The sequence below is a fragment of the Nilaparvata lugens genome, chromosome X, assembly GCF_014356525.2.
Source record: "Nilaparvata lugens isolate BPH chromosome X, ASM1435652v1, whole genome shotgun sequence".
Taxonomy (NCBI): Eukaryota; Metazoa; Arthropoda; class Insecta; order Hemiptera; family Delphacidae; genus Nilaparvata; species Nilaparvata lugens.
In genome coordinates, this window is record NC_052518.1 from 68,527,288 (window position 1) to 68,544,957 (window position 17,670).

Here is a 17,670-nt window from a genome sequence, read left to right on the forward strand (position 1 = left end):
AATCAAATTCCTCTAATAGGAGTCGCCATCGTAATAGTTTTGAATTGGGTTCTTTCAGACTCTTCAACCAAACAAGAGGTTTGTGATCAGTTCTCAATACAAAACGTCGGCCGTATAGGTATGGTCTGAAATGCTTACATGCCCATACGATTGCAAGAAGTTCTTTTTCAATTGTAGAGAGATTTTCTTCTGACCTATTTAAAGTGCGAGAGGCATAGGCAATAGGGAGATCGTTTTTCTCAAACTTTTGCGACAGGACTGCTCCAATCGCAAATTGGCTTGCATCTGTGGTGAGTGTGAAGCTTTTTGAGAAGTCTGGAAGTCTGAGAATTGGTTCGTTTTGCAATGCAGATTTTAAAGTTTCGAAAGCATTTAAAAATTCCTTGTTTGTGGGATCGACTTTTGCATCTTTGTGAAGACAACGCGTAAGAGGTTTAGCAATTTTCGCGTAATTATGGATCATTTTACGGTAATAGCCAGTGAGACCTAAGAATTGTTTAATTGCTTTAGGTGTTTTAGGTATTGGAAAGCTCTTTACAGCGTTTAATTTTTCTGGATTAGGGCGTATGCCATCACTCGAAATTATGTGCCCTAAATACAATAGTTCTCGTTTGAAGAATTCGGTTTTATCCAATTGAATTTGAAGGTTGTGATTTTTCAATTTTTGTAATACCGTCCGAAGATGCTTTTTGTGTTCGGAAGGCTGTCTGAAAAAATAATTATGTCGTCCATGTAGACAAGGACGTTGGGTGTGTCTGAGAAAATCAGATTCATTGCTCTTTGAAAAGTCGGAGGGGAATTTTTTAAACCGAAAGGCATGCACAGAAATTCAAAATGACCATTTTCTGTGGAGAAAGCGGTTTTTGGGATAGATTCAGGATCCATTTCAATCTGGTGAAAACCTGATGACAAATCTATCGCTGAAAAGTATGTAGCTTTTCCGATTTTTCCGAATAAATCTTCTATGTTAGGGAGTGGGAACCTATCACTTACAGTGATGTCATTAAGCTTACGATAGTCAATTACTACGCGGATTTTACGCTTACCGGACGCATCTTTCTTCTTTGGGACAACCCAAATTGGGGAATTGTACGGGGAATTACTATGTTGAATGACCTTGTTCTTCAAGAGTTTTTCAATTTCAATTTTAACATCTTCTCTATAGCATTCCGGGTAGCGATAGTTCTTGGTATAGATATAATCGCAAGTCTTGGTTTTAATTCTATGTTGTAGAAGATTAGTGCTTGTTAGAGAGTCGTGTTCACGCTTAATTATTTCAGGGAACTCTGATAACAATTCCATAATAAATTCTCTTTCTTCTTCGTTCTTGTGAGATGTACGAATTAGAGAGGGTATTTCATTGCGTATTTCATCTAGTGTATTTTCACTAAAAGAGTGGAACAATTCCTGCATATCGAGGCTAGAGACCGAGATATTTTTTGTATCAGGTATTATTCCATGATTGAGTACACGATGCACTTCTTCAATGTCAAGGGGATCAAGATAAACAGTCTTGTCCTGGTTGGCATGAATCAGACAATATGTAAATTGTTCATCAATTTGCACGAGGGAATCTTCGATTGTGAAATCATTATTTTCGATTTTTTGAACGACTCCATATTTGAGTTTACCTTTTACGGGAAGTTTATATTTATGCAATCCTCGTTTCAGGTCAACTTTAGTTTTTTCACGTTTTAGGGGAATAAAGATACCATTTTCGAATTCAAGTTGCATTTTTGACAAATTAACGGAGGCTTTAAGTTGTTCCAATGTTTCGCAACCCAATAATGCATCATAGCCATTGGAAAAAGGAAATACTTGCAAAGGAACTATGAGTCGAGTGCCAAATGTTTCGAAAGTGTCAAATTTTATAAAATTGTGACCCATTTTTGCCCCTGTGGCGGTCTTAACTATAAAATCTTTCTTAATTAGTTGGTCATCTTTGGTAAGAATGCTCGGGTGAATATAGTTTTTTCGGAGCCTGTATCTATTAGCCATTTGCGGTTTTTGTGGTCAATAAAATAGGGTAGACTCGAAAGGTTTGTACAATTATTTAAGTTAAATTCTTCGAGTCCCTGCCTGTTTCTAAAAAATGATCAGTAAGTGAGGTCATTTTTTCAGTCAAAAGGTTCGTATGTTTGTTTAATGTGGAGAGCTGATCTTCAACTGAAGAGTTTTCTTCAGACTCTTCTACAATGTGATGATTTTGATATGCTCTGTTTGAAACAGTGCGCATTGACACGGTGTTGGAATCAGAATGATTCCGATTTGCAAAAGCACTACCATTGTGATTGTTACTGAATTGTCTGCCATTTTGGGATTTAGGAGGATTTTCAAAATTTGGGGTGTTGTGTCTGGTGAAGCCAGGATGAACGTTTCGTTGCTGATTATTGTAGTGATTGTTTCTGTTGGGATTATTACGACCGTCATTAAAGTGATTGGAGCGATTATTACGATTGTCTTCAAAGTTACGATAGTTATTGTTACGGGAGTTACGAAATGAGGGTTTGGAATCAAATGACTTGTCGAAATCATGCAATTAGCTGTTTTGAGCATCTTCAATTGTTAGAATTTTGTGTACCCTAAGGAAAGCAGCAAAGTCTGCTGGTACATTTCGAATGAGAGTGGTCATCAATGTGCGATCAAGTTGACTAGTCAAGTAAGTGATTGTGTCATCAGAGAGTTTCTCCATGCTATAGCGATCGATTATAACACTCTTTTTGTACTTAGCCTATCAAGAAAATCATTGGTTGACTCGTTACTGAATGGTTTGAGCATCATGGTTTGTGTTACTAAGTCAGCTATAGGTCTTTTTTCGCAAAAAATATTTTTAATTGCAGTCAATAAGTCAGGAATAGTTCTACAACCTCGGGCAGCCGTACAGGCTTTCCCTGAGAGATGACTGTAAGTGTGGTGGAATAAAAGTCAGTGGTTAGTCTCTCGTGCTTCCACATTTTGGCTACAGAATTCATCATATATTTCTTGACAAATTCTTAAAAAATAGGAGAGTTCTAGAAGGTCGCCATTAAATGATGGTACTAAATTAGTAATGCTGGCTGATAGGATTTTTGAAGCCATTGTACCTTTTTCAAGTTGGTGAGATCCGTGAAGTTCTTGAAGTTGAGGTTGCAGGTGATGTGGAGGGTCCGGACGTGGAGCACTGATATTGTGGGTCGCTGGAACTGGTTGGTTCGGCACATCAGATGTCGACTGTTCTGGTTCAAGGCCACTTAAGATTTTTTCGAGAGGTTCGTCCACGAATCTCCTTGCTGGAACTCGTGTTGGAATTGGTGAAAATCTATTTAGGTGTTGGCCCGCAATGGTGGATAGCAGATGATTGAGATGATAACGTCTGCGGGTTACAATCTGTGTGAGTATTGGAGTCTTGCAGTTCTGGTTGTTGCTTTTCGTGGCTGGCTACTGAGTCTTTGCACGGTGTCCTGCAGTAGGGGTTTGTAGTTCTCTTATGAAAAACTCGGCGGAGTGCTGAGGAAAAAAAAATCGGCCAGGGAGAGTTCACAGAACACGAACAATTTCACAAGGAAGATCTACAGAAGTTCGGGCGCCAGTTAAGGGTGCAGGAACACACTGTGCGTTTTTAAAAAGACTTTATTCAGGCCGAGCCTGTACACTACAACTACATAATACAGAATATTGCTTAAGACTACTTTACATTGATTCTAATACCGTATTTATACGAAACAGTTACATTGATAACATTGGGGGAAGCTAGATTAGAATTTACACAATAAACAATAACAACTGATTAGACCAATTTAGTAATGAATTGTAAATAAGATATCAGTAATGGATTGGACTAAGTACATAGAAAGATAATATTAGGGAAAGCTAGATTAGACATTACACAATAAACAATAACAACTGATTAGACCAATTTAGTAATGGATTGCAAATAAGATATCAGTAATGGATTGGACTAAGTACATAGAAAGATAATCTAACTGGTGTCGTTCGGTTACCTCCTATGAGAGCGAATTTTGGGGGTTAGCAGTCCACTGAGCGATCCATTGTTCAGGATAACAATAAGGATAGGCAGACGCTATGAATGGGAGAACAACTTGAGTGTCATTAATCATCAGGGACAGTGACGGAGAAAGGCTACAAGCGACAAAGTATCACACAGATATCAATAAGATTTAAGATCAACTTCACATCTGAAGCAATCTACATCTACAAGCAATCACAAATTTTAACCTCATGCCAATCTACAATCGTTATAGTTAGTATATAAGAGCGAAATGACTCCTATATTCTATTCACATAACAGATTAAATCAACAGAGTGCAAAATCTACATTTAGGCGCTTAAATCCAAAAAATTAATAATTTGAAAAAAACTCAGGTAATTTTTTTTATAAAAACCTGAACCTGAATCGAATTTTCTTACGGTTTGCCAGTTTGTTAAAATATTGTTTATTGGATACAAGTTATTCTTCAGCAAATGATTCATTTTTATAGGAGGTGGTAGTAGGTACTGATTCAATCATCATCAGAGTATACATATACGCTTGCGGCCTTCCTCCGTCACTGTCCCTGATGATTAATGACATCTAATTCATAGCGTCTGCCTATCCTTATTGTTATTATGAACAATGGATCGCTCAGTGGACTATTTTCTCCCTGATCGCTCATCGGATATCGCTCATCGGACGACACCGTGTCGTTCAATGAGCGATCATGGGAAAAGTAGTCCAGTGAGCGATCCATTGTTTAAAATAACAATAAGGATAGGCAGATGCTATGAATGGGTAGACTTGGGCGTCATTAATATTCTCATCTAAGGGCACGCTATACAATCGGTTACATGAGGGCCAGTGTCCACTATTCTTTCAATATTCCATGATCACTTTTATTTCAGTCTATCTATGAGGGAGATCATCATCCTTCAAGATGATCGAACTTTAAGAGAGAAATGTACTAACTTCTAAATTGATGAGATCATCAATTCACGAGCAATATGATGTTTTTTTGCGTTTTTTTTATTTTCTGTATGGACAAGAGTTTAAACGAATTTTATTCCTTGTTCTTCAAAAATCTGAAATTAAAACACAGAGAATAACCAGGAAAAGGATTTACTGGACATAAAAATTATAGATGAGTAAGATATTCCAATTCTATCCGTGTAGAATCCATGTTAATATTATTTTTCGTTTCTATTTTTTTGGACAGAAAATTTCTCTCGAATTAATTAAGTGAAGGAATATAACCTGCTTTTTGGGCCTACTTCTATAAAAATAAAGAAAAATAACAGTTTTGGGCTAATCCCTTATAGTTCTTTTCTAATCATGCATATGATCTGTGTATCATAAATAGATCTTTTTGATATATTTGAAATACTTTATACTTATTCATTTGCAGCATTGTAACTTATCCACTTATTTCTTCAAATTATTATTTATTCACTTGGAGAAATGCAGATTGATAGAACTTGATAATGAAGATGAATTTGTAATCAATTGGTGGGAAGAAAGAAAAATGTAATAGGTTTGGTCGTTCAGGGTTTTGGGATAAAATACAAATTATTATGTATTACGAATTAGAATTTAAATTAGAATTAGAATTTATTACCAAATAATAATCAGATGATAATTTAAGGGCTACTCGCTTAGCTGATCTGTGGTCGTTCAGTTTTTTTTATAATAAAAAAACAAAAATTACTATTTAGAATTATAGATCTGAAAAATTAAAAAATGTACAATTAACTATTATTTTACTTTACCTTAAAACCTTGAAAAGAGTCCCTTGGCCTGCTCCTCAAGGTCCAGTTAAAGCACTCGCGATTTTAAAAAAAAATATATAAAAAAAAACTCTGCCAGTTGATTGAATCAAAAACACCAGTTTTCCCTACAAGATTCAAATCCTGAAAATACAATTATGCAGGTTTAAACTGCCCGGACTGCGACAGCCTATAATTCAATTCTCAAGACAGAATCCTTCAAGTGACCAATGCCTTAACTCAACAACTAACTTCACAAACGGTTCAAGGAATACGGGCTTCGAAAGAAAAATTCAAAATCTATTTATGTGAAAAACACATGCAGCCTTGATGCACAGACCAAAAGTCAACTCACTCTTGTTTGTATAGCATGGAGCTAAAAACCATTATATTGCCTTCACGAAACGTAATAAAACACACGTTTCATCTTTGTACATTGGAGATCTTCTCGCTTCATCAATTACATTAATAATTAAATCCGCGACCAGATTTCCAATTCACAAAATAAAATTTCAAAAATTGAATAGGTTTTGATGTCATGTATGACAAATTTATCGCTTTACTGTACCCATTTACCGCTTGTGGCCTTCCTCCTTCCATATATCTCTGAATATTCTGTAGGATATGAGGTTTTCACATATATATTGAATTGGGACAGTTATTGTTCAATAGGGTAGGAATTACTGGAAACAATCACAGTACATATTATTGGAAAACGTATTGTAGAAATAATTGGAATTATAAAACTTTTTCAGCTGAAATGTTATTTATTCTAGAGAAGATTTTCGTTGGTAGTCCACCATTTTTCAGGATGAGTTCACCCTAATTGTCTATAATCGCTGTCTGGAGACCTATCTCATTAGATGAGTACCTTTTCTAAAATTTATTAAATTGAGACAAAAATGAGTAATATGGAGGTTACAGTGCCACAGTGCCAGTCGAAATATTACTGGCAAGTCTCAACCCCATTATGTTATAATCAACCAGTTGCTTGAATGTTATTTGTGGCGTCAAGGCTTTTTATCCTTATTTGGTCAGGAGACATATCTGCGGAAATCACAACTGGACTATTCAAGAAACCTTGGCCAAGGATTTGGCGCGTATTATTCAATAATGCTTTGCTCTGAAAAATCTTCCACAAGAAATCCAAGTTCATTCGGGCAGAAGAACCAGATAGTTTCAAAATAATTGGAACAAACTCACTTGTAGACAAATTTAATTTATAACAAGTTGTTGCCAAATTAAATTAAAAGAATCCAAATGTCAAAACTCCCTAGCAATTTGAATCTGACCAATTTATCGTTTCACTTGGTTTAAGATTATTATTCAATCTGACGTTATCGCATCTTGTACGACTGAAGCGACTTTAGCAGTACGGCTCCACCATCTTCTGCAGTCGACAGGTACATTTCTCAAAGAGCGGCTAGCTCAGTTAAGTCTTGGACACTATATACAGTTATCCTGTAACTTTGGACTCTATAGTTTTAGTGTACTGTACAGTTATTGAATACTAGCAGAGAGCTCGGAGAGAGCTACTATAGCAACAGCCGAACGACTAGAGTCGTTCTAGTGTAGGTCGTCGCTCGGGAATTCCACCAAGCTGGATTCCCACACAACAGTGACATTCAAAATATAATTCGCACGAGTTTTAATCAGATTATTTTCTATTTAGCCTTGCCGAGCGAGTATGAATAAACCCATTAGAATTAAGAACTTATGGAAATTATTTCCACTGTTCACTGCCACTGTTGTGTGCGAATCACACAACACTCGTCACTACAATGTGTGTCGCATGGCTCAAGCCGACTAGACTGCTATCATGAGCATTTGAAGTTACAGCCGCGAAAATATGTTATAAATATACTATGTTGGAACTAGTTCGAGTGTCAGAGTTTTTAAATATATATAGGCAGTCGTTGCCTAGGAATTCCACCAGTGCAAAGGCAGTGCAAAAGGCTAAAAAAAACTTTCTACTGGTGATATTTTTCAAATTTTTTCGATTCGCATACTATCAGCAATCAAAAAAATATTTCTCGAATTTTTTCCCCATCATTACTTTTGGAGATAGCGCCTAGAGTTTAAATTTTTGGATAGATCATTTCAAATTCGGTAAAAGAGATAAATTCATGAGCTCTAAGGATAAATTCATCATGATATTATTATTGATTGAATAAAAATTATCTTGAAATATGAATTTTTGAGACAGTTATTCAATTTACCAAAAAAACTCAACTAAAGGTAGATAATCTAAAAAACTACGTATTGTAACAAATTCATTGGAATGAAATAGCGGGAATACGATTCGTCAGTCTAGATTTCATTATCTATGTACATTACAAAATAATAACGATTACAGTGCAGGCATAGATGAATAAACAAAGTGTTTATTCATTTATTTAATTGAATATTACAACAGTGCGATAGTATCCCTCCAGCTGTAAGCTATTTGAGGGATATATAAAAATAATCCTTTACAAACAATAAAATAATCAATAAAAATAATTCTATTTTCTTAATCGACCTGATTATATTTCTTCATTTTTTGTAACTGATTGTTCTGTTTTGTCCATTGCACCATAACTCAACTTAATTATAAAATAGAAAGAGACTCTGCTCGGTAAGCGCCAATTAACAAGATATCATTTTTGGATATTACCTAATGTTATTCACTCTGACACAAATATTTATTAAATCATAATAACATCTTCATTGTAAAATTAAAATAATTTGAAACTCAACAATACATAATATTCCATCCTGAAACTAATCAAAATTATTTATTCTTATGAAGTGCACTTAAAGTTTTGTTTGAATCTCATTATTTTTTACTCTGCAACATTGTCAACTCTAATGGCAATGAATTTAAAAGAAATGGAATTCTGAATTCTGGAGCTTTTCTATCATAGGCATTGTTATATCTCTGGGTTCTATAATTTCTATGTCTCAATATGTATTCTATTTCGTTCAATTCTCTATATTCGTTCTTTAAGTAGTTTCGTGACAAATCTGTGAACCTGGCTAAAGCTTCCACCGTCATAATGCCGAACAAGTGACGTTCAACACCGTTCATTTAGCCTTTATATCATTTTCGCACTAGTTACATACCTCAAGTTTAATAGAGTTAGCTCTGAGAGTTAATAATAACCCAAACACTTTCTACTTAATTAATTTCTCCCCAGTTAATATATCTTTCGATTTTGCAGGCTCGGAAAAACCACCCGGCAGGTCTATGACCTGATGGCTATTGTTGATTGGTTACAAGGGTGGTCGAAATAGTGGAGGTGGAAGTCGAACTGGAATTTGTCAGTGCAGTTCAGCTCAGTTGAGTGCGACTGCGGTAGGCCTACAGGTTTCAAGTGCATTCAAGAGAACCCATTCGATTTGAAGAACTGGTTGTAGGAAGTACTCGATAAATAATATAGTAAGTTTTTTTTTGTTATTTCTATTAAAACTAGTCACTAGGACTAACCATTAATTTTGTTCTGTTATTTCTTATCCTAAATTAATTTTTATTGCTAAAGTCTTCCAGTGAAGCCTACAGTTCCAATCTATAATTTCACCACTTTAAATTTTTTCACTACACTTTTATTCAATATACTTTAATCACTCCACTAGCACTACACCAACTCGAAGGACTTTGTTCTCTTCAACCTCCTAGTGAGTTCAGTGTTGTCTAGTAGTTGGATGACTTCGGTGTTGTCGTGTTGATGAAGACGTGACTCATCATGGGCTGCCAATCGTCTTATCTCACAGGTCACATAGGGGATGTGCAGATCTCGGTGCAAATCGCTGTTCCTTATGTACCAGGGCGCATTCACCATGTTCCGCAATACTTTGTGTTGGAATGTTTGAATCTGACTGATGTTAGAAGTTCTAGAGCAGCCCCAAGCTGAATTCCATACGTCCAGACAGGTTTTAGAATTTGTTTGTAAATCAATAACTTCTTGTCCAATGAGAGTTGTGATTGACGGCCCAACAGCCAATAGATTTTACTGTATTTGAGTCCTAGCTCGCTCCTTTTCATCTTGATATGCTCTTTCCATTTCAACTTGGCGTCAAGAGTCATTCCATTATAGTATGTGACTGAAAAATAATCTTTTAATCATTCTTTTATTTCCTGATGAAATTTCCAATTTTTAAATAGGCGGACTTTCGAATATGGATAGTAGACCTAATTATTAACTGAATAATCAATAACCGAGTGACTAAATAACTATCTTACCTTTGATTCACTCTCCCATTTTCAAATAGGAAGACTAACAAGACATCCACGCGGTTTACAGTTTACAAGTTTCAAGTTGACTTCAATCTGGTTCCAAGCTTAGTTTTACCATTCAGAGTGATAATTTTGTCCAACAGTTTTATGATTGGATGTCACTCATTTGATTTAGATTATATTCAATTTTCAAAGTCATTGAAGCTGTTATTTTTTAGGTATATTCTCAATTTGTCATTAATTACATACAAGTCTTGAATAAACCTACAGTTGATTTTCCAATAAAAGTTGAAGAGCTTCTTACATCGATTCTTTGCTCCAGAGTTTGTTATGCAATGTTTTTCGTGCGTTTTCTAGCACTTTTCTGCGTTTTCTCAGCTTTTTCAAGAACGAAAATGTTCAGATTTAGTACAGAAGTTCAGCTAAGGTGTAAAAATGTTGTATGATAAGTTTCGAAATGCCCAGCATGATTATACCGAATTTGTTGCTCTATTATCATTATAATTTGTAATTTTCCAGTAGTTTGCTTATTGTTTATTTTATGTCAGAAACTTCTCACTGATGACAAAACATGCATGAACACACACACACACACACACACACACACACACACACACACACACACACACACACACACACACACACACACACACACACACACACACCACACACACACACACACACACACACACCACACACACACACACAATGTTATCAAGCATGTCCTACCGTTAGTGACCAGACTTATGGAAAAAGAAATATGAGTGTTTTAGGCTTGATCAGGTCTAACTACAAAAGCTTGGTTTAAGATAATGGTAGAGAGTATACAATATACAATCTACATTCAGTACTCTCTGTGTGTTGGTAGAGACTATTATATTCCTGTTTAACCTTGCTATCATGATTTGAATAGCTTTGGATTTATTTTTCGATTCTATTATGTGCATTCTTAGAAAAATTGATGTCAATTGATTGATGCTGAGTCAATTGATTGATTACACTTTCAACTGAGTCTAGAATTCTGGAATCAGTGGCAAGTAAATTCACATATTATTAATATTGTCAGCTAGTGGTAGAGCTGGCCAGAAGTAGTCATCCTTCCAACAAGAGCATCGATTGTACGCCACCTATATTCTATAATCTGCTAGATTGGAACCTGCTGGTTCAACCATAACCATTGATTCGTTCATATAGTATGTATAAAAATAATAATTGCAAGCTGTCGCTTTAAGGGGTTGTAGATATTAAAATAAACTGTAGCCTTTTCTTATGCTAATACTCATCATACTTCATTATGTTTTTCATTTTCGTTTTGTTAGGCCCAGTCAGTCCCTCTTTTTATATGCAATTACTTATTTTAATTTTTCTTCTTATTACAGATGTCAGTGCTATTAGAATCACGGTCATTCAGGCCGTTCAAATCCAGCGAGGAGTATCTGTATGCAATGAAAGAGGATTTGGCTGAGTGGCTGAGTGGTCTTTATCCGGATCTTTACATAAATGTAATGAACTTCATGGATCGCTTAGACACGGGAGTGGCCTTGTGCAAGGTAAGGTCTCTCTCTGTTTCTTGCTCTCTCTTTTCCTTACACTAGGATCTCTCACTCTAGGTTTTAAATGAAGGCAGCAAATCAATCAATCTCTGTGTTAGGTATCTTATCTCTGTTATCTTTCTCTTTTATTCCGGTCAAGTGGTGTAGAATGGGATATTATTAAATAATGTCCTTTTCGAAGAATGGACATTCATATCCTCAAATTTTCCGTTTTTTTTTAGATAAAAAGCAGTATTATGTTATCATTCAAATTGCATTTCAAGTACACTTCCTATTTGCCATAGTAAAAATTATAATTGTCAATGCGAAGTAAAGCAAAATGATAATCACCTTATATGCAAAAAATGAAAATTTGTTGATCCAGATATATGAAAAAACAAAAAAATTATGCCAGCTCATAATTTGTAGAACTGTTATACTTTCAATTATTGTGGAGATATACAATGAAGACTAGCAATCTAATAGGTAAATACAATATACTGGGTGAGGCAGATAAGCCTGACGTATTCAAATTCATTGTCAAATGAAAACGAGTAGTCGTCAAGTTATATTATTATCTTCCCGTTGAATATATGTAAGCAAGTGAAAAAAAAGAATTTCACGTGAAAAGTTATCCATAATTTTCTGAGTGTATTTCAAAAATAACGATCAATTGACCAAGAAAATAGTATTCGAAATTCAGATTGGTTCTGAATAACATTCTTTGTATATTTTGCAGTGAAGTATTTTTGTTTATTCTCCTTCAAGCATATACACTACTTATGAAAAACTACTTGAAGTTGTCACAGCCACTTATTTATTGAGAAACTAGTTTAGGTAGCTATACCCTACACACCATACTGATGATAATAAGTGTGTGTGTGTGTGTGTGTGTGTGTGTGTGTGTGTGTGTGTGTGTGTTCATGCATGTTTTGTCATCAGTGAGAAGTTTCTAACATAAAATAAACAATAAATAAACTACTGGAAAATTACAAATTATATTGATAATAGGGCAACAAGTTCGGTATAATCATGCTGGGCATTTCGAAACTTATCATACAACATTTTTACACCTTAGCTGAACTTCTGTACTAAATCTGAACATTTTCGTTCTTGAAAAAGCTGAGAACAGTGTGTGTGTGTGTGTGTGTGTGTGTGTGGTGTGTGTGTGTGTTGTGTGTGTGTGTGTGTGTGTGTGTGTTTTCTGCTTCATTGCCCTCATTAGTGGCCCCTTCTTCTTAAGTGGAAGGCACTTATAGCAGGTAGCGAGCACCAAGCTATTTATGACTTTGCACCTTACATTTGTATGTTCTACAATTGAATCTGAATGAGTGTTAAGTACTCGTAATTGTTTTATTCCCCATGGATACAACTTGCTCATTTGATGGATACAACTTGCTCATTTGATGGATACAACTTGCTCACAAGCTGTTTACAGACTAAGTTGAGTAACATACAATTCGATAATTATTGAAAGTGCGTTTTTTTGGCGTCCTTCTAAATTTTATTAGATTGAACATAATGTCTATGTTTTGTGTCCAGTTTCATCATGCACACTAAATATATGGACTTAGTTTGACTAAATTTTGACTTATCGGTAGCAGCCTAAGTTGTGTGTTTATCTAATCACTGTAGGCTACTGCTGGTTTACAGCTGAAAGTGCCTTTAAGTAACCAGACTGGTCCACCGAAATATTACTCGAGGTGGATATTATTTACAATAGACCACGAAAATGTCTAAATTAATAAAAATAGGCAATTTCTGAAGAGTCACTAGAACTTCTACCTGTCTATCCATTGTATTCGACAAGATGGGGCTCGTTTCCAAAATCCTATTATACAATAGGAAATTTGATTCTGAGAATTTTTATATAAACAAGTGTTTGTGACAACTTGAAGTAGTTTTAATATCTTAACATAATCTTCACTACATCACCGAGAAATAAAATTTCATTTGGTTTGGAAAAGAGTAGGCTATATGTAACTGCTATTGTTTCATTATAATCTCTACCCGACTCTCTGCAGTATTGATAGTCTAGTTCAGTTCTAAAATTACCTTACAAAATGCCCAGTCAGGCTCCTTGATAGTTAATGCGGGTGCATGCTGGTTGATTGCTACATCCGTTAGGAAGTGTGTGGTCCAAACATTGGATTAATGCTGATACTGAATTGTCTCTTGTTTCAAGAATATATAATATGACATGATCATTGTTATGTATTCCAGATCACAATTCTATCTATCCAACTAATATAAACAATTTTAGGCCTTATGAATATTTTAGCATTTAGGGTAGAATTTATGTTTGTCCATCGCAGAACTTATTGCATCAATGTTCCAAGGTGTTTATCTATTGTGCATGTGGATTATCACCTTTTTGCGTCGTCGGGTTTTCAACGTCGGCCTAGTTTGGGAGATATAAACAGAGACAAATAAATAAAACATAAACAGATGAAACAGTATCCTTACTCTATGATATAAAGCTGTTTTATTTGTCACTCGTCTTCATGTGACGAGAGAGGAGACGAGTGCTCAAAGCCCAAACCTGGGGGGCTACACTACACTTGACTTATGATAGTAAGTAAAAGTGAATATCCACGTAAGTAAAAGTAATTGATCCACTCCAGTAGGTCCAGACAGGTTAGAAATTGCTCCCAGAGTTATTTCGAACATTTTTATTACTTTGAGAATTGCTTGTAAAATTGAACACGACATTCAGAAACTTAGACTTGTAGACTTACTGAAATAAAATAAAAATATTTTGTATTATTTTTTAATGAGATAGTTTCATCCACACAAAACCAGAGTTTCAGTTCACATGGCATCATCATAGGTTTTCGTTATGATGATCGTTGAAACTTAAGTTTTGTTTGAATAAAAACTAGTTCAATAGAGAATGCATCATTTGCGTTTTTATTCCATTATGGAACAATTCTACAATTTTGACGTTTATTTAACTTGACATATTGTTTTGTTTTATATAAATTCGTATGCATTATTTTATGCTAACCAACTTATGCGGTCGTATAATATCTCATTGAATTTATCGTTATGTCTATTAGTAATTGGTATAAGTTAACTTAGTAAGATTTTCAAAATTAGATTATACGAGCAGTGTTACCCGTGCTCCGCAGGGGTCTGTTAAAAGCATGGATAGGGGTTGAATTTTGCTCTAAAGTTCCATACTGCAGAGTTTGAACAGATCACTGTGCTCTTGGAAACGGATATTAAAAAATTACCTTTCTATTAATAATAAAATTCGTATTGATTTTATTGGTGGGGAATTCTAGACGGAAGTTCCACCTCACCTATATAATTTAATTCCTATATGATTTAAGCTGTCAATGAGTCTTACGACTGTCATACTTCAGCCGGAACCGACAATTTAACGTGCCAATCCGATAACCCGGATGACCGGAGTGACCTGGACAAAAACTTTTTGGCTTTGAGCGAGTTTGAACCGGGTTCTCAGGGCTGCTACGCAAGCACTCTATCCACTATAAACCACGGATCACTCCATCAACCATGTATTTCTTATACATGTCTGATCTCACTAGTACTTGTTTTACATAGTCACCAACATATCTTTAAACTTCGAAAATTTGTTACTCAATAATGGTTTAGTAAATATGTCAGCTAGCTGTTTTTCTGAACAACAATATTTTATTTCAAACATGCCATTATGAAATTGTTCGCTTACAAAATGGTACCTGACATCAATGTGTTTACTTTTCCTGTTCATTTGACCTGATTTAATTAGCTTGATAGCACTTGATTGTCCACATTAAGTACTGTATTTATAGTTTTGTTAGTCAATTCTGAAAGAATAGTCTTCAAATATTTTAATTCTTTACAACACTCTGCAGCAGAAATATATCAGCCTCTGCTGTGGATAAGGCAATAATTGGTTGCTTTCTAGAGCTCCAAATAATTGGTGCTCCTACCAACAATATAACATACCCACTTGTGCTTTTTCTATCATTTAGATCACCAGCATAATCTGAATCACAATATGCTTCAATTTTCAATACATTTGACTTACAACTGGGAAAAAATAAACCAACATCTTTATTTGATCCATTTAGATATCTTAGGGTTCTCTTAACATTTTGTACATCTTTAGCACTAGGGTTATCTAAGTACCGGCTTTCATAGTTGATTGCAAAAGACATGTCAGGTCTTGTTTTGTTAGTTAAGTATAGCAAACTACCTACCGCCTCTCTATAGGGAAAATCTATTCTAAGCTTTTCAATTTGGTCATTTTTTACTATGGGTGTATTTTGATATTTACTGCCAGTCATACTAAAATGTTCAAGAACTTTCTTAGAATAGCTTGTCTGTGTTACAAAAATGCCTTCTTTGTTTTGTCTTATTTCCAAACCTAAATAACTAGCTGGATTCTCATTTACTGTCATTTCAAAATTTTTCATTAATTTTCCAATAGATTATTCATTTTAGTATCATCCTTGCTCATCAAAATTCCATCATCTACATGTATGGCTAAATAAAGTTCATTTGAACTGTCTTTGAAAATGCATTGATCAGATTTTAGTTGATGTAAACCTTCTTGCTTTAGAAAATATGTTAGTTTTTTATTCCATTGAGAAGGGGCTTGTTTTAATCCATAAAGGGCTTTCTTCAATCTACATACCTTTCCTTCTTCATCACCAAATCCTTCTGGAATTCTCATAAAAATTTCATCATCTAATTCCCAATACAAAAAAGCAGTTTTTACATCAAATTTTTGGATTTTCAAATTATCCTGCGCTGCAATTGAAAACAAAATTCTTCATGATGCATTGTCTACAACAGGACTAAAAGTATCTTTAAAATCGATTGAACCTTCTTTCTGTTGACATCCTCTAACAACTAACCTAGCCTTGTATATCCCATTATCTTTTACTTTGAATACCCACCTACTTGTTAAAATTTCCTTTCCTGTAGTTTCTTTTTCATCAACAATACTCCAAGTTTTATTCTTTTCCAAAGATACTTTCTCTTTATTTATTGCTTCCTTCCATTTTTCTCTGTCCTCACTCTCAATGCATTCCATAAATGTTAACATTACTTGTCCATCATTGTATCTAGCAGGTAGTCTTATATTATTTCTTGGTCTCAAACTATAATGTTGATTCACTTCTTCTAATTGATCCTCATTCCTGATCTCTGCTTCTTGTTCTCTTCCATTCATCATCTCCACTTCTTGTTCTCTTCCATCATCTCTGCTTCTTGCTCTCTTTCATTCATCATCTCTGCTTCTTGTACATTTTCTTGTTCTCTCTGATTTTCTAAATCATTTCTATTTTGTCTACATTTTACAAGCATTTCATTTTGGTCTTTTACAGTTTCATTTGAATAGAACATTTCTTGTTTTTCATTAAACAAAACATCTCTCGAGATAAAAATCTTTCTTTTTACTGGATCCCATAATCTATAACCATTTGGGGCATATCCTACAAAAATTGCCTCTTTGCTACGGCTGTCAAGTTTTTTAAGTGGACCTAATTTTTTTGAATGTACTTTAGAACCAAATATGTTTAATTTACTCAAATCCGGTTTTCTACCATACCATTTTTCAGCAGGTGTTGTATCAATACTAACAGTTGGACTACGATTTATAAGATAGGCAGATGTTAATACAGCCTCTCCCCACATATTTTGGGTAAATTTGAATCAAAAATTAATGCTCTTGCTTTTTCCATTAATGTTCTGTTCATTCGTTCAGCAGTTCCATTTAGTTGGGGTGAATAGGGTGTAGTATAATCTAGCACAATTCCCCGTGATTTACACCAATTTTTCAAGCAATTAGATACATATTCCCCACCATTATCACACCTGATTTTAGCAACTTTGAGATTGAAATGAGCTTCAGCTTCATATACATATTCTTTCAAATAAGTAGCAGTTTCATTCTTAGATCTTAACAAATAGACTTTACAAAAATGACTGAAATCATCAACACATGTCAAAAATTAATTTTCACCATCATGAGTTTGTGGATCAATAGGACCACATAAATCTGAATGAATTACTTGCAAAAAATTTGATGCTCTATTTCTTATGGAATTGAAAGATTTTCTTACTTGTTTGGCTTTTGGACAAATATTACAAAATTCCTCTTCACAAATATTCAATACATTTGATGGAATTCCTACTGAAATTTTGGATAATTTTTCAAGATTCTTGAAA

At 34.6% G+C, this 17,670-nt stretch overlaps 1 protein-coding gene across 1 annotated transcript in view; it reads left to right on the plus strand.

Moving 5' to 3' along the window:
• The first annotated feature begins 8,926 nt into the window (after positions 1-8,926).
• Positions 8,927-17,670, plus strand: part of LOC111054213 (GAS2-like protein pickled eggs) — a 61,732-nt gene continuing 52,988 nt past the window's right edge. The window contains exons 1-2 of the mRNA XM_039441519.1: positions 8,927-9,157; positions 11,332-11,502. Of these exons, the coding sequence (XP_039297453.1) occupies positions 11,332-11,502 (171 nt within the window). The 5' untranslated portion in view covers positions 8,927-9,157. The remainder of the gene's footprint in view (positions 9,158-11,331; positions 11,503-17,670) is intronic.